Source organism: Enhydra lutris, unplaced genomic scaffold (assembly GCF_002288905.1).
Source record: "Enhydra lutris kenyoni isolate GAN:26980312 unplaced genomic scaffold, ASM228890v2 scaffoldscaffold39, whole genome shotgun sequence".
NCBI classification, from domain to species: domain Eukaryota; kingdom Metazoa; phylum Chordata; class Mammalia; order Carnivora; family Mustelidae; genus Enhydra; species Enhydra lutris.
The window spans coordinates 30,391,797-30,415,965 of NW_019154123.1; the positions used below are offsets into that span (position 1 = coordinate 30,391,797).

At 36.1% G+C, this 24,169-nt stretch overlaps 1 protein-coding gene across 2 annotated transcripts in view; it reads left to right on the forward strand.

The window, feature by feature from the left end:
• The window catches only part of LOC111155067 (ATPase 13A3), a 91,984-nt gene extending 67,815 nt beyond the window's left edge, over window positions 1-24,169 (forward strand). The window contains exons 29-34 of one of the 2 annotated variants that reach the window (XM_022515098.1): window positions 1,230-1,407; window positions 3,039-3,226; window positions 8,311-8,399; window positions 11,618-11,698; window positions 13,241-13,330; window positions 20,722-24,169. In XM_022515098.1, coding sequence (XP_022370806.1) covers window positions 1,230-1,407; window positions 3,039-3,226; window positions 8,311-8,399; window positions 11,618-11,698; window positions 13,241-13,330; window positions 20,722-20,919 — 824 coding nt within the window. In that variant the 3' untranslated portion in view covers window positions 20,920-24,169. The remainder of the gene's footprint in view (window positions 1-1,229; window positions 1,408-3,038; window positions 3,227-8,310; window positions 8,400-11,617; window positions 11,699-13,240; window positions 13,331-20,721) is intronic. The other variant, XM_022515099.1, reaches the window with a different exon arrangement.

A 24,169-nucleotide genomic window follows, 5' to 3' on the forward strand; every position in this document is an offset into this window, starting at 1 on the left:
CCCAGGCATTCCACTTAAATCTTTTTAAATCCAGAATATTACATCAGCCTTTCTTGGGGGACATCTTGGTGTTGACATTTATGAAAGAAGAGAAACAAGTTAAATGGATTTGTCTGGTCTGAAGTAGTCTTATTAGACTCAGGCTGTGAATTCTTGGGAGGAGTATGGCGCAAGTGATGCCATGTCCCTAGGTAGACCATATGAGGAGACAGAAGATAGTGGTTTATTTTGGTCTTTGTGTTTATGTCAGAATAAATAATGATGTAATGGGATATGACCTGTTTAATCAAATAAAAATTCACAAGTCCATATTAGAAATAAGTAAGTAGGGAGAGAAGAGAAAGCTCTTCCTTAGAGTAAAATGCAAACTGATAACTATAGAAGGAATGATGGACTTCAACCGTGGAAATACACTGATCTGATTGACCTTTTAGGCCAGATGCTTCTTTTCTGTGCATTAGAGGATGCTTACGAGCATCTCTGGTCTCTACCTGCTGCTAGATGCCAGTAACACTCCCCTGGTTTTGACAACCACGAATATCTTCAGATATTAACAGATGTTCTCTACAGGGCACAGTCATGTTGGTTGAGAACCAGTGAGTTAGACAATCTTTAGGGAATACTAAAACTGTCGAGTCAAAGTTTAATGAAGAACAGGATTTTTCTATATCTTTTTACAAATTAATTACAAAAAGAAAAGCAGAAATGTTACAGTAGAGAAACTTGGTGGACATCACCTTAATAAGTTATCAAAGCCTTTTTTGGTTACTGTTCATATAGCTTTCAACCTTTGTTAATGTCTTCTTTTTGTGTGTGTGTTAATGTCTTAAGAGGAAGAAAGTATGTCTTTTTACTATAGCTTTTCAATTAAATATTCAGAAATAAATTCTTAAACATACAGTTAACATATAAACTTAGTTAACATATAAGCATGGTAATGTTATAGTTTATATGTTTATGTTTAATATTCTTTTTACTTGTACTAGTATTTCTCTGAAATTCAGTAGGCTAATGTAAAAGTACTTGGTGAAGTACTTTAGAAAAAGCCTAAATTGTTTACTTTTACAGATAACTTAAATATGTATGACATTTGGCTTGGATTTTGGACATTTTTCATATTAAAGATTTGTTAGACAAAAATGAATTTTTAAGGTCCTAAATGAATCTGATTATGTATTATATAACAACTATATAGATAAAAACTTCTCCCCTTTTCCTCCTCATTATAGTGAGTTTAAATCCTGCCTGGAAGGAACTAGTGGCGCAAAGACCACCCTCAGGTCTTATATCTGGGGCCCTTCTCTTCTCCGTTTTGTCTCAGATCATCATCTGCATTGGATTTCAATCTTTAGGCTTTTTTTGGGTCAAGCAGCAACCTTGGTATGAAGTATGGCAGCCACAGTCAGAGTAAGTTGGTCAATCCATTTAAAAAATCTGTGGAATGTGTGTAACATATATGCATAGTAGAAATAAGTTTTAGAATTTATATAAATTTTGCAGGCAGCTTGATTAAACAATTAAATTATTTGGCCTATATTTGACTTTATATCATTGTAACTCCTTTTTATTTTTAGAAAGATGATCAGGCAGGTTCTTCATAATCATTACCAAGAAGGGGATATCGGACCAGTTTCTTAATTAGCTACTGAGCTTATCTGTAAAATGAGAGCATTGAAATTAATCAGTGTTCTCTTCTCTAAACCCAGAATATTTGTGCATCTAACTTTTCTACCCCAGACCTAGGAAGTGACATTTTAAAATCTGAAAAACCTTGTAAAAAAAACAAAACACCAAGTGTTTCTCTTATTTATGGGTAGAGTGTTCTATCAGTCACAGATTATAACATTAGTTTAATTAATTAAATGTATAAGCTGGGGTGTCTGGGTGGCTCAGTCAGTTAAGCATCTGATTCTTGATCTTAGCTTAGGTCTTGATATTGGGGTTGCAAAAAACAAAACAACATGTAAGCTATACCCTGAGGTAATTTTGTAGAATTACATTTTTAGATACAAACATTATAGCTTGCTTGATGAAGGGACTAAAAGTTGGCTTTAAAAGTTTTGGGAAACTGGGGTGCCTGGGTGGCTCAGTGGGTTAAAGCCTCTGCTTTCCGCTCAGGTCATGATTCCAGGGTCCTGGGATCGAGCCCCACATTGGGCTGTCTGCTCAGCAGGGAGCCTGCTTCCCTCTCTCTCTGCCTGCCTCTCTGCCTACTTGTGATCTCTCTCTGTCAAATAAATAAATAAAATATTTAAAAAAAAAAAAGTTTTGGGAAACTGAAAAATTTAACATTAATGTTTGCCTGTATGTACATATAAACACTGCAATGCAAAGGAATAGATGGAATTGTTCTGGAGAAGCTTTCCAGAATTCATTTGTAGCAGATTAACATTTTGTTACTACTTGCCTGTGCTTATGTAACTAATGTTTCAGTAATGGGTGTGATACATGTTTGAGAGTCCTGCCCACTGGAAGTAGAGCTAGCTGAGAGAGCACCACAGCCACAGAATACTGACAGTGCTCAGTGCTTTGTTGGACATCTACACGAGTTATCTTACTCCCCACAGAAACCCTGTGATAGTGAGGTGATACCCACCCTTACAGGCCAGGAAATGGGGGCTTAAAAATTTAGTAATTCTTGGTTAAACTAAAAAGTGGTAGGGCTAAGGTCAAACTTAAGGTCTGTGAACCTTTACCATGTTACAATGACTCCCAAAATTTAGTTGTGTTTCTTTTTTTAAAATTTTAATTTCAGTATAGTCAATGTACAGTGTGATATTAGTTTCATTTCCAAGTTTAAAAAGTAAGAGGGACTTGTTAAATATGATTGGAATTAACTGATTGGAATATGACTAAGGAGAAGAGACCCTTAACACTCTGTTGCCTGTTCTATATATTTTACCTTGATATTGTTGGATCTTTTCCTATAAAAACCTTATTTCTGTTAATGGGAGTGATTTAAGATAGTTAAGGTAAAGTTGGTTGCTTTTGGGAAATGAGTATTGTATTTAGTAATGTAAAAATGTTTTGTGTTCTAGTGCTTGTAATACAACGAGAAGCCTATATTGGAATTCTTCACATTTGTACAATGAAAGCAATGTTGATACACATAATATTCAAAATTATGAAAATACCACAGTATTTTTTATCTCCAGTTTTCAGTACCTCATAGTGGCAATTGCCTTTTCAAAAGGAAAACCCTTCAGGCAGCCTTGCTACAAGAATTGTAAGTTTGGCATTTGATTTTTATCCTGCTTTCTTTCTTTAAAAATAATATAAGAAGAGTAGATTTGAAATTGTTCTTTCAAAGTGAAATGGGTCTTCACATAAAATGAACCTAGTGATTTAGATGTTTACTGTCTTGTTTTGTTCTCATGGTAGCTGCCACTCTAAAGTTGAAAATTAAAGCCACCAGTTCTAAACAGTCCTGGTTTTCACATACTGTTGCTTCTGGCTCCAGCTTTTATTTTTACAGCCCATTGCAGACAGAGTTAAAATTAGAAACAGGAACAGAGGTTCTTCAGTTGGAACAGTGGGTATTATACTTTGCTTCTGGGTGGTCTGCACAGTACCAGCTGTCTTTGTCATCATTCTTGATACTGGCACAGACATTATTCACCTGGAATTCTTCATCGGTGTCACCTTTGCATCCACTGCTGAAAGGGTCAGTAAAATGGAGTCTTGTGCCTATGTCGACTCATCTAACTATGGCAGTAGGAGATAGCTTCTCTATTGATCAAAACTAGGGTTTACGGGAAAAAATCAGTTACTGTATATAAAGTGCAAATTTTTTTAAAAAATTAAGAATATACTATTAACATGTAGGACAACTTAATTTTTTTCATAAAGAACTTTAGATTTTTGCAGTATTTTAGAATAAATAGTAGTCATTCTTTTGCTGTAGTTAGAAAGAAATGCCGGTGTTCTGGTTGGCAGACTGTCAGGTCCCATAGGTATAAGTAACATCTGCTAGCAGCTCTATCTCATGAGGGTTTGCAAAGCATTTTCCCGTATGTCTTATTTATTCTTCTACACTATGTGGTTTGTGGGTCACATTTTATTAGTTTCTGTTTTGGACAGGTTAAGACTGTTCATCTAGCAGTAATATTGAAATCTGTTTTTACTTTTTTTTTTTTTTAAAAACTGATACTGGGCACCTGGGTGGTGCATTTGGTTGAGCCTCAACTGACTCTTGGCTTCAGCTTGGGTCGTGATTGCAGGGTCATGGGATTGAGCCCCACATCAGTCTGCGTGGAGTTTGGAGTCTGCGTGGAGTTCGGAGTCTGCGTAGGATTCTCTCTTTTCCTCTCCCTCTGCCCCTGCCCCCTCAAATAAATAGATCTTGAAAAAACAAAACAAAACAAAAATCCATTATCTAAAAAGCAGAATCTTATTACTGAGAGCCATATTGGAAGCATGTTTTGGGACAAAAACATGCTTCCATAGAAGGTCAATCACTTCTTCTTCTAAGAAGCTAAAAAGCTAACTAAAGTTAGCTTTAGTTGAAGTGAACTTAGTTAAAATTGACATACATGTTTTGTTTTTAGTTCCATATTCTTATATTTCAAGGAAGTATTTAGCATGCCCAAGTGTAGCTCAGACATCTATCAGAGAATAATGCTTTCTTTATATAAGAAAACTGGTGTTCAGACTGTTTGATAAGTAAGACGGCGATGTCAGTGAAGTTAATTTTAGAGATCTAAGTAAATCCACCCTATCCATGCTTCTCCAGTTTAAAAAAAAAAAGATTATTAATTGCCTGTTTTTAAAATGTATCTTTTGTATCATTTGGAAAACTTAAAAAAAATTAAAGGCTTTGTATTCTCATTTAATTTTGTATTAAGATATTTTGTATTTTCAGTTAGTTTCAAATTGACTTGAATAAGTAGTAAACTCAGTTGTTGATCACTGGACTATTTTTTTAAAACATAGTATTAAAAATTATGTTTAGCAGAAATACAGCCACAAAACCTTTGTCCTGAATATAAATAGCTTGTGTGTGTTTGTTGGTGGATAAACAGAAGTGCATGCTATCTTAAAACATGCCTCCTAAAAAATAAAATAGAAACACTAAAGACAACGTAAACGTATTTTGCTAATTTTCACATCTTGTTTCTGTCTCTCATTGGAGCCCCTTAATCTTGGAGTTACTGATGAATAAGGAAAGTGATAGAAATAAAGTCTAACTGTATAAAGTAATGTGTAAAGTATAAATAAGACTGGGAATGAATGGGGAGAGGTTAAGGCTATGCTAGAGCTGACATTAGTTTTTCATTTTCTCCTTTAGAATTGACAGCCGTTCTTTGTTAGGACTTGCTGGTTGCTGTTCTTTATATCTAAGCAGTGAAATGTGTTAAACCTATTTTGAGATTTTTTTTAAAAAAAATTAAATCTCAATCTCAGGCATTTCAGGGATTCTTGTCAGAATGTTTTTGTTCTCTCCTACTGGTTGGATTCTGAATCAAACTGAATTTCAGTCTGCGGTGACCCATTTTCAGCTTTAGCTTAGCCCAGTTCTATTTTCTCCTTTAACCATGCTGTCATTTCAAGGACCATGATGATATGGACTTAATTCTTACATTGTCATTTAACTAGGTGTGATCTCTTGGGATTTGGCTTTGGTTTTTGCTACAGTTTCTTACTTGCCTCCTGTAACTTTCTGCTTGTGACACCGAAGTCCTTTCTCAGTCTGTGCAGATGTTACTGCTGAACTGCCAGTGTCTCCTCTTCAGGGTCTATGCATGTTTTTCCTGTTCCTCTGCCATGTCTGAATTGGGTGGAGCAGATACCTAGAGGCCCTGCAGGATAAGGTGGCCTTTCAAAGACTTGAAACTTGTGGTTATAGGTTAGAATACTCCAGTTCATATTTTTGAGGAAGGAACAGCAAGAGGAGTATATATCAAAATCATGAACGAGTATTGTAGGTTTATTTATTCTGTATAAGGTTCTATTTTTGAGTCATATACTAAGGGGAACGAACGCAAAGGAAATCCTTTATGGTGCCTGATTTTGATGCCATATTCCATCGAAACCATCTGGTATCATTAACAAGTCTGTGATGCCATAAGTTGGGACATATTTAATAATAATAACTTGAATTTACAAATGCTTTGCATTTTAAGGACCAAGTCTGCTCTTCTCTATGGTGTCCTCATCATATCCCCATCTTATTAGTTCAAATACCTTGACTCCTAAGGACTTGTTCATGTTCACACGCTTTGTGGTAGAATCTGAATTTGTAACGTACAGAGCATTCTTCACTGATCTCCAGTCACCACCAACACAGGATTTGTTTTGATTGCTGTGTTCTCGTGAAGAGTATTACTTGTACTTCAGTAGCAGTTAGCCAGGACTGTATAGGAGCAGAGAGCACAGTCTACTAGAAGTTGAAAACCTGATTTTCCCATTCTTGGTTTCTCTGTTGATCTTTTCATTTCAGTGGTTATAAACATCTGTCAGCCATGCATCGCCACTGTCAGATTCCTTTGAACAGCGCGCCTCTTTTTCTCCCCGGCTAAACAAAGGAGAGGTTTAATTACTTATTTTCTGCTTCACATGGAAATCTTGGTGGGTTTTTGGAGTTGTGATCAGAGGGAGTGGCTCTAGGAGAAAGACAGGAAAATTTGAGAAATACTGTTGAGGTGGATGTAAGAAGTTTGTGAGCCTGAGTAAAAAAATGTTTTCTGGCAATATATCGGGAACTAGATTACAAATCTATTTTGCTTATAGCCGTAAAAATGCAGTAAGATTTGGAAAATACCGAATATGGGCTATTACTATTTTGAAATAACTTTTTCTGTCTCCGTGTCTCTCTAATTGTATTCTCTAGCATTTGTATTCTGACCATTTCTTCTTGTCCTTTTTCTGATTTTGTTTTATGTGTGTTTCTGTACTCCCAACTAGCACTTTCTAAACACTTTAACTGTCCATAATAACTATTTGAATTAACTTACGTATTGCTTTGGTTGCTACATTCGTTGAACAGAATATTATATTTCCCATTTACAGTTTAGTAACACGTTTTTAAAAAATAAAAATCGAAGGGAAAAAAAAGTTTTTACAAATCTAACATGTGTTCCAAATTCTTTATCCTCTTGGTCAGTGACTCAAAATAAAAGTTTCCCCCCTTTGGCATGAATGTTAATAGAACTTCCAGCCTAAGTTGTTACAACAATAAATATGTATATTAATGTATATATATAAAATAACTATATAATACACTGTTATTTCTGTGGGACAGTAAATATTGGCCTGTGGGTTTGAACTGACATACTAACGGTTTTTTTTTTTTATTATTTATAAATGACTCCTACATTTAAAAATAGTATGAGATCCTTTTACAGTCCATAAAATAGGATATTAACTTCTTTACCCAATCTGAAGGCTCTATGATAAAATTTTGGTTTTACATGGTTTTACTAAATTACAATAACATTTAAGTTTCAAGATGACCTGAAATAAGAACTTGTAAATAAATATCCAAGCCAAAGAAAAAAGGGGAAAATGTTGGGAAATATCAGTATAATGGGGAAATTTCTGATCATTAAGGCTCATTATATAAGAGTCTGCTTATACAAGTACAGATGAATGCGTGTATGTACACAGTTAACAGAATGGCCATGAGCAGGGAGTTTTATTTTTGAGTTAGGAAAGTAATGCAAAATACTTAATGCAAAGTAATGCAGAGTTAGGAAAGTAATGCAAACTGCTTGATTGAACTTAACATTCCCAGCTAGTGCCCAAGCGGTGAGCCCACATTTAAAATAGTAAATCAGCTCAGATTCTGGATTTTAGCTAACATTTTCTTTGGAAATATTTTTACAGAGGAGGTCATTGAGAAAGTAGGATTCATTTAACAGAAATATGGTCAAATTAGAATGCCTTTATTTAGGATTATAGTTTACCCAGTACTGGGAATAAATATTGTTCAGTACTTTCATAGTCAAGAGTAATTAGTGCATACATGTTTTAAATGATAATCTCATTTTGCTCTACATAGTGTAGTCTCCTGTCTTCGAATTATATATGGGCTTGATTATCTTACAGAGTAGCTATCTATGGGAAAAAGAGAAATAAATGTCCATAAAGGTCTGTCTCTTACTTTTATAAATGCTGTATCACATAAGTGAAATCTTTGAGCCTAAATAATGTACTGTACTCTAGAAAATAACATAAAACAGACTTTATATACTTCACCAACCTAAATAGATGTATTCAAAACCAAATTTAAGATTGCCAGTATGGCAGTTGTATTATATGCATTTTTATTTTAAGGAACTTCTAATTTAATTGTTTTACTTTCTTTTTCAGATTTTTTTGTTGTGTCTGTGATGATTTTGTATGTTTTCATATTACTCATCATGTTGCATCCAGTTGCCTCTATTGACCAGGTTCTTCAGGTAAGGGTTTAGCACATCAGTTACTACTGGTTGTCTGAGGGCGATAATAAGTAGGATAGCAGCAGTAAGGCAGTAATAGAAAATGACGCGTTAGTATTACATGATACTTACACAGCCAAATGGGACTTTTGGAGGTTTGCTAGGACTTATGATCTACCCCCTCCTTTGCTCTCTTATTACTGGGGACAGAGATTGTTTTCCCCATAATCTTTTCCTTCTGAATTTTCTAAGATGCAGTTATATTAACCCATATGTACCCTGAAAAGAATAAAGAACATAATTGAAACAACAGCTTTGAGTCTAGCTGATATTTTAAGTTTCTTTCCTGTTTCTTCAGTCTTTGCTTCTGGTTCCCTTTTCTTGTCTACAAACAAATATTCCTTGGTCTTTAAAAATAAAAAACTTGGACTCTGTTCCTTGATCTGTCCCTTCTCAACCTACTTCATGAATAGTCTGTACCTACTGCCTCTTCACTGTCCACTGACTTCCATCTTTTCATTAAAAGTGAACTCCACTGAGTTCATCTTTTCATTAAAAACTTCATGATGAAATACTTGTTCTGTATATTAAATTGTTAAGCACAAGAGTAATAAAAATAACATCCACAAGTTCATTATCCAACCGAAATCGGTAACATTACCAACACCAGTAAGGCACTATAGCATACCCTTCTCCAAACACCCTGAGGGAACCACTCTTCTCATTTTTTCTCTCATTATACACTTACCATACTGTATGAAACCGGAGAGATAGTTTTGCTTGCTTTTGACCTGTATGACACTGATGTCTTACTGTTTGTATTTTTCTGGAATTGCTTTTTCCATTAGCATTATTTTTAAGATGCGTCCATGTTGGTACGTTTCATTTTCACTACTCTGTAGTACAGCATTACAGGAGTATACTTGCAGTCTTTCCCGTGCTCATAGTTGGTTTGTCTCCGGTACGAGCAGCTGTGTTACTGAACTTCGAAGAGGATGACAGTTTATAGTCTGAACCAGCAGTGTGTATATGAGCAAAAGAAGAAAACAGAAGAAAATCCATTTTGTTTCTCTTCTGCCGCATGTGTCTTCAGCTTCACATTATTTCTTAAAAGAGTGCAGCATTTGACTCCCCTCTCACACACTCATCAAATAGTTTGGCTTCTACCCCTGCCAGTCTAATGAAATTGCCCTGGTCAAGGGCATTAACAGCTTTCTTCTTAAATCCAGTGGACTTGTCCTTTTAGTTTTTTTCCAGCCTTACTTGACCACTTGTCAGTTTTTGACAAGTTAGCCAGGCAGTCATTCTCGAGACTAATTTTATGATGCTGTACTCCCTTCTGATTTTTTTCTAACCCTAGGACTCCTTATTCTTACTCTCCATGGTGGTTCCAGACTCCTCCTATTCCTTAAATGTTAATGTTTCACACAGTCCCATTGTTCTTCTTCGTGTTACTCTGTATATTTGGATGAGCTCATCTGTAGTGCTGGCTTCCCCCTCAGTATCTTCTGTATTGGCCTAGCTCTCACAACTGAGCTTTAAAATTGAATATCCACTGACATACTGAATATTATACGCATGATTCACCTGTCAGTTCTCTCATTCAGCATCTTGATAACTAAGCTTATCATCATGTTCTCCCTCAGCCCTGCTTTTGTCTTTTTTGGTACCACTGTTTATCCAAGTTGGAAGTGTGTGTATATGTGTCCTTCTCTTCTTTGCATGGTCAGTCAGTTGCTAGATTCTCTGTTTTCTTACTCTCAGTCTATTTTAGCTTTGCTCCATCCCATTTGCCACCTAAAGGGAAGCTGTTGTTTCCTCACAATACTTTTAACACCAAATGTGTTAATTCTCCGACTCTGGACACGAACCGGGTATCTTACAATTCAGTTCTGATACAGACTATCCGGAATTAGCACAGACCCTACAAGTTAAGGGCTCTGTCCCACAAGAGTGCTCCCCAACTTCAGATACCAGTTGAAAGTCTCACGTCATCCAACCCCTGTACTTCTGACTAATTAGCTGTAAATCAGGGTTCCTAGAACTTCCTTCTCAGATTTGATAATTTGCTGTAAAACTCAGGTTAACACTTACTGTTTATTGGTTTATAATAAAGGTACAGATATACGACTAGATGAAGAGGCAGATAGGCCAAAGACTGGAAGGGTCTCGAGCATAAGAGCTTCTGTCCCTGTGAAGTCGGAATGTACTACCCTCCCAGCACATGGATGTGTTGACCAAAGCAGAAGCTCTCTAAACCCTGAAGTTTAGGGATTTTTTTTAAAGGAGGCTTCATCATGTCATGGTCAATTATTAACTCAGTCTCTAGCCCCTCTCCCCTCCGAGGAGGATGGGGCTGAAAGTTCCAAGACTAATCAGGGCTTAGTCTTTCTGATGACCAGGCCCCATCCTGAAGTTATCCAGGAGCCCACTAAGAGTAGCCTAATTAGAATAAAAAACATGATCCCCAGGAAATTCCAGGGCATTTAGAAGCTCAGGATAAGACATTCCTATTGCCACAAGACCAAATATATATTTATTATTTTGTGCCCCCATCACTAGTTTTGACTTCCATCATCTTGTCTTGATCACTAGAGGAGTCTCCACCCCTGAAATCTTTTCTTGCTGGAGTCATAGGTGTTTTTCTATAACATATTAGATCGTATTACTTCTCCGCACCTAGCCCAGTCTTCTGGGTACTCAGTAAATATTTGTTGACTAAAAGGTGAACGCATGAATGGGATTTTTTTGTTTTATTTTTTAGATCTTAGGAATTAACCAGATTTTGAAGTGAAAACTTAGACTGTATTTGTTAAATTGATTTTTACAGTTCTTTCTGTAACAGTATATAGAGTTTTGAGTGATACTTCATCATTCGATCAGTATCTGCTTCATTGTTTAAACACAGGATTTTAGTTTAAAAATAGGGAATTGTTAGAAATTCATAAACTAGTAGAAAGCATGGGCTTTTCAGTCTGCATAAATAGGATTTGACTATAAGCTCAGTTGCTGTACCCTATTCTTTTAACCCTGAGTTATACTTTCGAGTTTTATCCTCTGAAAAGTGGATATACTTTGTGGCATTGTTAAGGATTGAGTAGATAATGTATATGAAGGTGCTTGATATGTAATAGGAATTCAGTGAATTTTGAAATTATGATATAATGCTGTAATATCAACTGCATACTACAATTTTAACTTAAAAATTTTTGTCTTATAAAAAATTTTTTGTCTTACAGATAGTGTGTGTACCATATCAGTGGCGTATAACTATGCTCATGATTGTTCTTGTCAATGCCCTTGTATCTATCATGGTGGAGGTAAGCATTTCAGATAATCAGATGGCTATGTTGCTGCTTTGGGATTCTGGGTGATTTATCAGTCCTGGGGGAAGAGGACAGGTAACATTATGAAAGCCCACAAAGAGTTTCAGTCTCATTTTAGTTAAATTGATTTAGCTCTCTCTTGTGACCTTTTCCATGGAAAAGAAACACAACTGATAATTGTTAGGTTAAGTGATATGTCACAGCTGCACTTACACAGATAAGAGAAAATAAGCAGTGAGATAGCAAAAATTAATGATCTATAGAAAGGGGAGAAGATTGGTGCTCAGGTAGCCCTAAACTAGTAAATCAGTGCTATGAAATCAGAGTGGGTGTGTACCACCAGAGACCTGTGATATACAATAAAATCTCCCATTTAAGGAAGGAAAAGAGGGAGGGGGCTTTCTCGATGAAACGTAAATTTTAATAACAGTTAACAGTGGTCATAAAATAATGACCACTGTGAACTTACTGGCGCTGCTTACTGGACCTGCCTCCTTTGGTATTTACTTCCGAGTTTCCTCTGGAGGTCTTATGTCCTCTTTGATCCATTGTATATTATATAGTTACTCTCCTATTAGGATTGCCTTTAAGTTGACTTCTATAAAAGGAGCTAGTAAGTTCTTATTTGCTGCTTATTGATAAAATTCTGTCTGTTCTCAGAACTGTTACGATTCACTCCTACTGTAGCAATATATGAAATGGAAGAAGGAGATAGAGTTGTGATTTTTAAGTGAAGGGTTTCTTTATAGAGCAAACTTTTTGAATTAAAGTTAGGTAATTTGTTGGAAAATGTGTATACTTTTGTGATAATAGTTCTCGACTTGAAAATTATGCTTAATTTGTTATCTTTCTAAAAGATGACTTGGTATTTAAATTTGGGTCATAGTGGGCAGTGTGGATATTATGCTACTGATCTTTTTAAGTTGCCCAGTGGAAAGTATTTTTGCTATTTTATGGACACTAGAAAGCACATCCAAGATAATATATTTTAAAAGCTTTCCTTTCTCTATGGTGTAAGTTCCATCTATTCACACAAATGTTATTTAAAATAAAATTTAAAGAAAAACAATTTTTAGGGAATCCTCTCATAATCTCTTAATTTATTATTCTTGCTCACTATCAAAAGATTATTTGTGTTGGACTCTGATGAAATCATACTCATAGATACAGAATTAATGTTTTGTTTATTCAATGAAAGCAATTCATTGTTAAGAAAAAAGTCTCAAATTATAAGCATTATTTTAATATGGGAAAGACCCAAGGATTCAAATAAAAGCCTTATTTTGTAGAAATTTTAGAGGCCCCGTTTTATCAAGAATTTTATGGTGATTTATATTTGTTACAAGAATTTTCTCGTAAAAAAAAAAAGTTCTGTTATACTTTATCCTTTTCAGATATTAACTGAAATTGTCTATATGAAAACCAAGTCATGTTTTTCACTAATGATGCAGCATTATATGAGCCTTTTAAAATGTGCGCATTAATAAAGAATGACTTAGTCATTTTTAATTCTTAACTCACTGGAATATCTCTCAGAACTTCTTCCTTGACATGGTCCTTTGGAAAGTTGTGTTCAATCGAGACAAACAAGGAGAATATCGCTTCACCAGCACACAGCCACCACAGGTTGGAAATCAGCACTTACTCTCAATTCTTCACGTGTATTTAGGCTCTTTTAGTTGTGTGCCCTGCCTTCTGTAGGATGGGGTTCTGTTGTGTGTTGCCTCAACCTTTTCCCCTATGCCCGGCATTTCATTTCCTGTCAGGAGTCCTAGAAAATTCTTGGCAAACATTTGTTACAGGCTTTTCAGGACTTCAGAAATTTCATAAGTCTCTTTTCCATTCCAATCCTTATCTTCGTTGTGTTATAAAAATCTTGTTCTCACTGGTGGGAGTTAAGTTTTCCATTTTTCTCTGGTTTTTGTGTTTACAGTTTTCATGAGTCCCATTAGAACCTAAATGGGATTCATGTAAATGACTATAGTTATGAGATGGGACTTGTTCATGAATCAGAGTTCGAGGCCAGAAGTTTGAGGAGTTATTTCTGATCTCTTACCAGCAATTACTGTGCCTTAATTTGGGATGGACTTTTAGCTTTTCCAGACATAGGGTCTCTCTTTAGAAAAATTCTCAGAGACCTTGCATATCTTCATACAAATCATGGCTTAGGACTTTTGATTGTCTGGATCCATTCAGTAGCCTGTTATATGACAGATAGGCAAGCTCCATAGTAAAAAGAGAAGAGAAACAAATGAGTAAAACCCATTTCCTGGTTTTTGGATGTTGAAGTATCATTATATGCTATAACCTACAGTCATACAGAATACAACTAATATATGTTATAGGGTTTGTGTAGAAGCATTTGTATGTATGTACTTATACAACATACAAGGTAGCACATAAGATCGGTCTTAATTTTTTTAAACCATTGAGTCAGCTCTGATCCCCCCGTTTAGGTATAGAGAATGTGATAGTACCATGTCTCCCCACCTCATTATCTGACCCATTGCTGTTTGTCGGTAGGTGATGTGCTTTTACAAAAACATTTAAGTTCTAAATCTTCTGCTCATCCTGAGGCCACGGGGAAAGCTTTCAGAGTTCAAGAGGATTCCCTGGCATTTCTGAGTTGGGCCATTCACTTTACTTTTAGCCTTCTTTTACCTAAGTAGCAACTTCCTGAGCTTTATTTTGCTAGTTCAGCAGGCTTGATGCCGAGAGTAATATCACAGATTGCTTTCTTTATAAGAGGTCTGTGGAACGCTATTTCCTTTTCTACTGCTTTATGATGAAGAATGAGATTTTGATAGTAATAGGATGAGTCTGGCTTCAGCTTCAGTTCCTTTTTCTCAAAGCAGGGTAGTGATACGGCCACAGCTGTTTCAGCGGCTCATGTCTTTAGCTAAATATCCTCTGTGTCCAAGTTTTTTCCCTGGGGTTACCTCACTACATGACCTCAAAGGGTAGAATCTGGCTCATATCATCAGTCCCCATATGAAATGTTTGTATTGGCAAAGGCCCAGGACAAGGAAAACATTTACATTGAGTTTTCAGCAACTCCAAAGAGTTCTCTAACTGTTGATCTAAACAGGAAATGCAAATGCACCTGGCTGGCTCAATCAGTATAGCGTGTGACACTTGATCTTGGGATTGTGGGTTTGACCCCAACGTTAGGTGTAGAGATTACTTTAAAAAAAAAAAAAAAAAATCTTTAAACAGGAAACACAGATTCTGAGGAGGCATTATACCCCTATTTAGTTAAAAGTGGGTATCATAAGCCTCCTTTAAAATATTTGAATTGGAAATTTCTCCTCACTCTATAACCAAAATTAAGTGGGAGAAAATTCAGTCATTTGCTAAATCTCTGTTTTCTAGAAATTTGTTAGTTTCTGTCCTCCTTATTTTTAAGAGTTTGTGTCTCTCACATGAAGTCCTACCTCAAGTATTCAGAGTAGAGAGTGAAGGTAGAGAGTGGTCTAGCATAGGCAGCTCCACCATCCCCTGTGTTTGCCACTTTGTCCTGAGATTCATGGAGTAGACAGGAATTTTGGTCTTCAGTTCCTGTAGTCATGATTAAGAAAGCATTTTTAAAAATTACTGGTTTTAGAAAAGACTTCTGTGGGGGCACCTGGGTGGCTTAGTTGGTTAGGCACCTGCCTTCGGCTCAGGTCATGATCCTGGGGTCCTGGGATCAAGCCCCGTGTGGGGCTCCCTGCTTAATGGGTAGCCTGTTTTTCCCTCTCCCTCTGCCATTCCTCCTGCTTGTGTGCTCTCTCTGTCAAATGAATAAATAAAATCTTAAAAAAAAAAGAAAGAAAGAAAGAAAGAAAAAGTTCTTTAGTATTTTAGCACAGAATGATACAGTTTCATCTTCTGACACACCTGTGTGTAATGCAGTTTCACTTTTCATATTTGTGACCCTTCAAGAGCCAGTCAGCTAGTCCTATTACCATAAGGCTCTGATTCTCAGTCAGACAGTTCTGTTTGCCCCTCCCCAGCCCGACATTTGCTGGTATCTGGAGGCATATTTGGTTGTCACAGTTGGAGGGGGAGGGCTTGCTACTGGCATGTAGTGTAGGTAGCAGCCAAGGATGCTACTAAATAAACATCCTAGAGTAGTAAGCATGACAAACCCCTCACCACAAAGATTTTTTTTTTTTTTTAAAGCAAGAGAGTGTACATGAGCAGGACGTGGGGAGGGGCAGAGGGAGAGAGAGAATCCCAAGCAGACTTCATGCTCAGTGTGGAGCCTGACATGGGACTCCATCCCATGATTCCTGAGATCATGACCCGAGCTGAAATCAAGAGCTGGATGTTTAGCCATGCTGAGCCATCCAGGAGCCTCACCACTAAGAATTTTTAGTCCCAGGATGTCCTGGTGCCAAGGTTGAAGGTGAAAAAGAAAATGAGAGTAACCTGCTACATCAAGGACTTCTGTGGCTGCTGTAATAATTCTCCTCTGCCACAAACTCTCATTCCACATCTGCCTGCTCTGTGCTCTTTACTACTAAGAATCCCATGAGATCTTTTCAGACTGCAACTCCCAACCAGCTGTATGTATTCTGGGGGAAAAAAAACACTATTTCTTCTTTTTCCTTCCTTACCATATAGACCCAGGGGCCACTGAGTTGGGTTGAAAGTTTGAAAGCTGGAGACCCTGGATTAGGCACCAGGTCTTAGACAGTTGGGTTGGGAAGTTAAGAGCCCTAACTGAAAATCTCTAGTAACTTTGTCTAGAATATCGGTGAGCTACAAGGCACACTGTACAGCACCTCCAGCATCCTCCCAATCTTAAGGTATTTCTAACTTCAGTTTCTATAGAAAGAAGCAACATTCAGTTGACTTGTCAAGTCATTATGCGTCTAATGAATGATAGAATAGGGAGTTGAAACTCAGGGTTTCTGATTGCAAGAAGAGTTTTCTATAAAGCTTTACCCCTGTTTAGGAAGATCTGTGCTGCATATTATCTTACTAAGAAGGATTTGTTAGTATCCCATGTCTGGTAAACTGAGGCCACTTAGTGGTAGATGTGGACCTAGGATCATGTCATGTAGTTTGATCCTGCCTGAAGATTTGTGCCTGGTTATGTTTTCCTTTTGTGGGCAAAAGCAAGTATTAACTGTAATCCTTATGCCACTTAGAATACTATTTGAGCTTATTTAGATAGAATGCTTATTCTGGGGGCGCCTGGGTGGCTCAGTGGTTCAAGCCTCTGCCTTCGGCTCGGGTCATGATCCCAGGGTCCTGGGATCGAGCCTCACATCGGGCTCTCTGCTCAGCGGGGAGCCTGCCTCCTCCTCTCTCTCTGCCTGCCTCTCTGCCTACTTGTGATCTGTCAAATAAATAAAAATAAAAAATAAAAAAAAAAAGAATGCTTATTCTGATTGTCTTTATTTTATATTCTGGATTGGTATGGAAGAAGACTATTATGAAAACCACAGTATCATTACAACATTTTCCCCATAAGCATGGCTTTGTATTTTACATGCTATCCATGAAAACATGTCCTTAAAGTAAACTGGCATTGGGATTCTAGAATGAACAGCTTGGAATGGTCTAAGAAGCAGGAGAATTTTAGCTGTAGATCTTTTTGAAAGTTCTTTGTGGTCTCTTTGCTGGACCGTGGTAGCCTCTTACCGGTCTTTGAGGGATACACTTGGCGATTTAACCATCCCTTTTGGGAGCAAATGAGAAGATCCAGTTGCTGTAAATAGTGTTCTCCTGCTTCGGGGACTTAAGCCGAGATGTTTGGGGAGACCTGAGTGCTCATTCTAGGCCCCGTGATGCTCTACCTCTTCGCCTTCTTGAGGCACAGAACTTGCCTTTCTCTTGCTACCATCATCTCTCCCTTGGTTCATTTCTCATTCTAGCATGCCTGTAGCACCTTTTCTTTTTCTCTGCCAGTGAATTATATTGTATTTGAGGATGTATGTGGTATGTTTGTGTTTGTAAACTAACAAACCTATGCTTGCCTGTATTTTGTGTGTATGATATTTGGGGAAAATGTACAGAACAGAATGTTTCTAATTATAGTGGAAGGAGGATGGGGATTCCCTAGTGTTTCTTGTGACTTAATTTATTTTGTCTTAATTACTATTACTTATTACTTGTTTTTAATAAGGAAATGAAGATTTTTTTTAAAAATTTAATAATTTTAAAAGATTTCTATTGTGGTTCTGTTTGCAGTGAAATTAGCTTTAATTTTATTGCTTGTCTCACTTCCTCCAGGTAGAAAACAGTGGACTTAGGCATGTCTGTTTCTTAAATTTGAAGACACCGGACTGTGACTTAATTCAGCCTGCTGTGCGTTGTCGCATGGCCTTTCAATCTGGACAGACAAGACCTATATGTTTTAGCTTTTTTAAAAAGTCAGCATTTACCATTAGCCTTTTCCTGTGGTCCTTTAACACTGCTACAAGCTGTAAAAAACAAAACAAAACAAAACAAAACAAAAACAAACAAACAAAAAAACAGCTTTCAGATTGATTTACGAACAATGATTTTTTCCACAATTAACACTGAAGAATTTAAATACTGGGGAAAAGATGGATCCAAGTAGTGAGTCCCCTGTTAGGTTAAATATTAAGGTGTACTGTGTATGTGCCTACACAACATGTGTATGTGGACAGGAATTACAGCTGGCCCTTGAACAACACAGGTGTTAGAGGTGCTAACCGCCCTCTCCTTCTGCAGCCCCAAATCTGTGAATAAATTGTGACTCCTCAAAAACTTAACTACTGCGGTGCCTGAGAGGCTCAGTCAGTTAAGCTGTCCAACTCTTGATTTTGGCTCAGGTTGTGATCTCAGGGTTATGAGATTGAGCGGCAGGTCAGGCTCCCCTCCCCTGCTTGTTCACACTGTCTCCCCACCCCCACCCCCCACTGCCCAGGTAAATAAATCTTAAAAAAAAACCAACAAACTTATGATAGCCTGCTGTTGCCCTTACTGATAATGTAAGCAGTTAGCACACATTTTGTGTGTTGTATGTATTACATATTATATTCTTAAAGTAAGCTAGAGAAAAATAAAAGTTACTAAGAAAATCATGAGGAGGGTACCTGGGTGACTCAGTTAAGAGTCTGCCTTCAGATCCTGTGCCATTAGCAAGGACCAGTGCAATATAGCCCAAGTGAACAGGGATAGAAAGATCCCTGGATATTTGGAAAGGGAAGTGAAAACAGGCTGGTCCTCTCCAGGAAAGGAGAAACTGAGATGTGGGGATTCACGGAGGGACATGGCATCTCCAGGTGAAGACAGAATAAAAGCTAAAAAGGAGGAAAAAAAAAGTCTGCCTTCAGTTCAGGTCATGCTCCCAGGGTCTTGGGATAGAGCCCTAAGTTGGGCTCCTTGGTCAGTGGGGAACCTGCTTCTTCTTCCCCCTCTCCCTCTGCCTGCCACTCCGCCTGCTTGTGCTCTCTCTGTCAAATAAATAAATAAAATCTTAAAGAAAAAAATCATAAGGAAGAGAAAATTTTCAGTACCATAGTGACTGTATTTATCAAAAAAAAATCTGCATTAACTGGACATGCGTAGTTCAAACCCATTATTGTTCAAGGGTCAGTTGTGTGTGTTACTTGGATCACCTAGTCTCTTTTGTATCCTAATGCCAGATATTTTCTTGTAGACGTCTTTTAAGGGTGGGATAACTCTGTAGCTATGACATTGAAGAGGCTGCTAGATAAATGATGCCCAGTGGCCCCCACCCATCCTCATACAGATTATTATTATTGTCTGTGATCCCTGGCACCAGAGTAGCTTACTGTGTTTTGTTGACACAGTGAACTAGAAGACCTTTAAAAGTTCTAAAGAGTTTTTAAATTATTTTTGTTCTCTGCCGGCCAGTTTAGAAACACATGTTTCAAAACATGTTCTGGCAAATTTGCCTTCCTTGATGATGAAACCATTTTGGGTAATGCCATGAGAATGCCTACCTCAGTTATTACATTTCGTTTGATGAGAGTACTTCAGTTGAGAGAAAACCTAGTTGCAGCTTGAGTTACAGGTTGATGGCACAACAAAACAACCTGGGATTTAAATTCTGCTTGGAAAGAGCAACAGCCAAAATAATTAGAAATGGACTGTTCTTCAGAGGTGAATATAACTAAGATCTTAGTATAGTCATTTTAGTTTTCTTATTTCAGTGGTTTTTTTTTTTTAATCTCAAATTTCAGTTAAATTCTGAGGGCCCGTTCTGAATTTACATTTTTGTATAATAACTAGGGACCACCTTCTTGTTCTTCAAAGATTAATTTATCTAAGATCACGTTCATTAAAAACATCAGGACTGATCCAGAAGGATTTTAGTGCCAGCAGAGCTTTTTGTAATGAAATAATACTAAGAAATAGTACTTGATTTTATACCTTTCTGTATACTTCTTTCCAATAGTGGAACACCAGGGGAAACCATAATTATAAAATGAAAAAATGTTTTATATTGATGAAAATGTGTGAAAAGAAGTGATTGACAGTAAACACGATCTGAGTTCTAATTTTGGCCGAACAATATTTTCATTGTGCTTTATTTTTTTGAAAGATGACATTAATAGTAATAATATTTTTACACTGCTTTCTTCCAAAAATGGTCAGCTAGCTAAATTGCTAGGAGCAATGGTATAACCTGGGATAGAATATGAGGGTTTCCATATTAAATATTAAAAATGTTTCCTTTCTGAATAGTTTAAACTTATTTTAACACATCTGATATTTTGTGTTAAAGAATCCAGATCTGCAAGTTATTTTAAAAATGTATCTGTACACAAGAGAATAGGAACATAAAACTAAGTAAAATGAAGTTGCATTGATAATTTAAAAAGTCTAATCTTAAAAAATATGTTCCTAAATAATTAAAAGCTGACTATTTTTTAACTTGGATTTTTTTTTCATTTATTTGTTGTACTCAGAAGTCCTTTCCTCTTATTTTTCTGTCTTGATGTATTATGCTTAAAAAAAAATTTTTTTTTTGTTAAAAACAAGCAGACCTTAATCTACTAGTGTGTTCTTTTTTCCCCTTATTTTCTTAGGAGTCAGTGGATCGGTGGGGGAAATGCTGCTTGTCCTGGGCCTTGCGCTGTAGAAAGAAGATACCAAAGGCAAAGTACATGTATCTGGCTCAGGAGCTCTTGGTTGATCCAGAATGGCCACCAAAACCTCAAACAACAACAGAAGCTAAAGCTTTAGTTAAGGAGAATGGATCATGTCAAATCATCACCATAACATAGCAGTGCATCACTGTTGGTGGTATGCTAGTAGCAGGAGAATGTAATTTTAGGACATTCTGATCCTTTGTGTCAGAATGGCACCAATTCAATTTATGTCCCTTCTAATACAGTAGCTGATAGAGAGCTTTTTTTTTCTTTTTTTAATAAATGGAACAAAACAAAAAGATTGGCCCATCAGTTAAATTAATAGTCAGTCTGTAAAGTCCTGTATCTTCATTCAGTAACTACATATTATATATACTTCTAGAATTTTCTTGTTGCCCTCAGTGATACTCTTTATATAGGGTACAGAAGAAAGTGGTATTTGGTAGGTTTTTAAACGTTAGCTTCTGAGACTTGGTTTATCCATTTAAATTTATTTTCACAACCCCCTTATTAGAAAAAGTCCTTGTTTACATACCGGCCCTAAATTTGTGATTGGTAAATAAAATGGGTGTTAATTAACCTTCAGTGAAAATAGGTAGAAAGCCTGTTTCATTTGATTCCAAAATTTCTTCCAAAGAATTCTGTATATACATACACCAGTTCCCTTTGATAGCCTAGGAGTTTTATGGTGTTGCTTATAGAACAACTCAGGTAATTTCCATTTATGGTTTTATATTTTCTGTACAAACTGCCTGGGTTTTATTTTTCTAATCAGCAAGGTGCTTCACTGCCTTCTTCAGATGTCCCTCAAAGTTATTAAATGGATCTTGTGGTATGTCTGCTGTCACTAGTATAATTTACTTCACTTAAATGTTGTAGAACCATTTTCACTAGGAAAAAAAATTTTTTTGGCAGTAAATACAAATCTGTCTAATATCTCTTCACATCTTTCCCCCCACCCTCAGGTTTTATATCATTTAAATATTTTTATTTTCTTCTATGTTTCTAATTAACAGCATAGGATAATAATGCATTGGGTTTTGTTTTGTTTTAGTTTTTGAGTTAGACTTCAACCTCCTAAAATTTTTAAGGGTTGGTACATGTCTCTTCTATAAATAATGAGGCTTAAAAATGAGTGAGTGGTTTTGAGTGACAGCTATTTTTTCAAAGCAGTAGGAACTTGGTGCATTTGTTTTATGCCATTAGGTGGCGCCAGAGGCCAGAGCTTACCTATTTAAGGTTGGATGTTTACAAAGGACATTCTTTGGTTGTAAGAATTTCTGGGAGGAAGAAAAATTGAAATAAAGTTAAAGAATAGACATTCATTGAGCCAAAAGAAATGTGAAAAGTATTTTTCACCTTTCTCTTTTGTCTGGTTATGTTTAAATTTTAAACAAAATTAAAGTAACTTTAAAAATGCCTTTCTAGGTAAGATCCAGCAGTTTGGCAAAGCCCACAGTTATGATAAACAAGGAAACTGATATTGCTATAAAATGGACACTGAACTCCTAAAACTATGTGATGTTATCCTATGTTCTTCCTTAACTGGTAGCAGGCTTGTGCTTTCCACTTCCAGCTGATCATTATTTTCCTGATAGATATTTACCAGTTTATCAAATGTTAGCCAGAACTATAGAACCACATGGTTCTCTTTTTTTATGCTGCAGAGACCTGAATGATGTTAGGTAACTATAGGAAAATGTCAGTTACACTCAGGATCACTGTTGCTGCTGTTGCCGCTGATGATTCTTACAAAAATATAATCGAAGTTTTCCATCAAAAAGTAGAATATGATATTAATATATATTAGATAAGAACAATTGTTCCATGAATGATTCTATGAAGCTATGCATCTTAGACCTCTTGAGCTGTGAATTAGCACTGTTTTCTATAGTTACTTATCCTCCTGATCATTTTCTAATTTCCACATTCATTTTCAGTGTGTACAAGCATTATTCTTAAGTGATTTCCCAGAATTGTAAATTTTATTCTTTGATTTAAATACTGAAGCATATAATTAAAGTAATTGCTAAGTAGCAGCTTAAAAATCCAGTTATCGGTTTGTATTTAACATCTTAAAGCGCATGATCGTAAAGAGTTGTATTTTTTACACCCTTCTTTTTTTTAACATTTCGGTTTTATAAGGGTTTTGTATCTCATTTGTCCATATTGTTTTCAAAGGAATGAGGTTTTTAGGTAGGTGGAAGAGCATTTGTAGGATGTTGGATTTGAACATAGAGAAGGTGGGTTGTTCAAGTTGCAATTGATGGTTTCCAGAATGTTATTTAAAGAATGTCTGTGAATCCAGGTGTGGGTCCTACTCAGTGCCATAGACAGACTGAGTTCTCTCTCTGTAGGTCACCGTTACATAGTAATTTTGATTCTAAACTTCACATTAAATTATTTGAGTGTATACAGACCGAAATTTAAAAATCTGTACATATCTTATTTTGATGTATTAAAGATTAATAAATATTGCCGATTTAAATTTTATTTATGCACATACTTAAGGACAGAAATGTCCGGGAAAGTAATTGTTAAATAACGATATGTAACTTTTTAACTTTTTAAATAAATAACAAGATTTTTAATGTGTGTCTCCCTCAGGGTTGTTTAAAGTTTTTTTTCTCCCTCAAATATAAATAGTGGTAACTATATGTTTTGTATCTTCTAGCACCAACTGCTGTAAAGCAATGCTGCAAATAATGCTTGAATAAAAGCGGCTAAGCCAACAACAAAAGAAATACTTTTTATATTAGTTTTATAATTCTTACATTCAGAGCTTTCCAAATTGCACTTGCATTTAAACAGAACTGTTGCAGTCTTAACTGTATGTATTTTGTCTCCCGTGTTTGTGAAGATACTGCACAGTGTCAGAGGCATGGCAAATAACATATCAGTGTTTATGTATTCTGTTCCCCAAATGTCTATAGTACAATATCCAGAAAAGAGCAAAATTCAAGCTTTAGAAAACATTCTAAGACCGCACGCATGCAATTTTGACATATCTGAAAATAGGTTTTTGTATATTTATGGTGGGAGGTGGTTGGGAACTTTTGACAAAATGTGGGATGTTAATTTTTGTACAGTCTGTGGGCATTTACACATTTTTAATGTAATAAAATTTGGTAATTATGTGCACATTAAATTAATAAGATAGTTACTTCCTGTTATGGTTTGTGAATTCCCTAAGACTTTGGATTTTTTTTAAGTAACTTTATATCAGAAATGATACTGCATCTTTATATTTTTTAAATTGTATTGCTGCTCAAGAATGGTACCCTGATGTCGAAAAGGCATACATTCATAATTGTACATTCACTGTAAATAACCTTATGAAATCTTTTTTTGAATTGAAGCTATTCAAAATAAAAATTTAAATGAA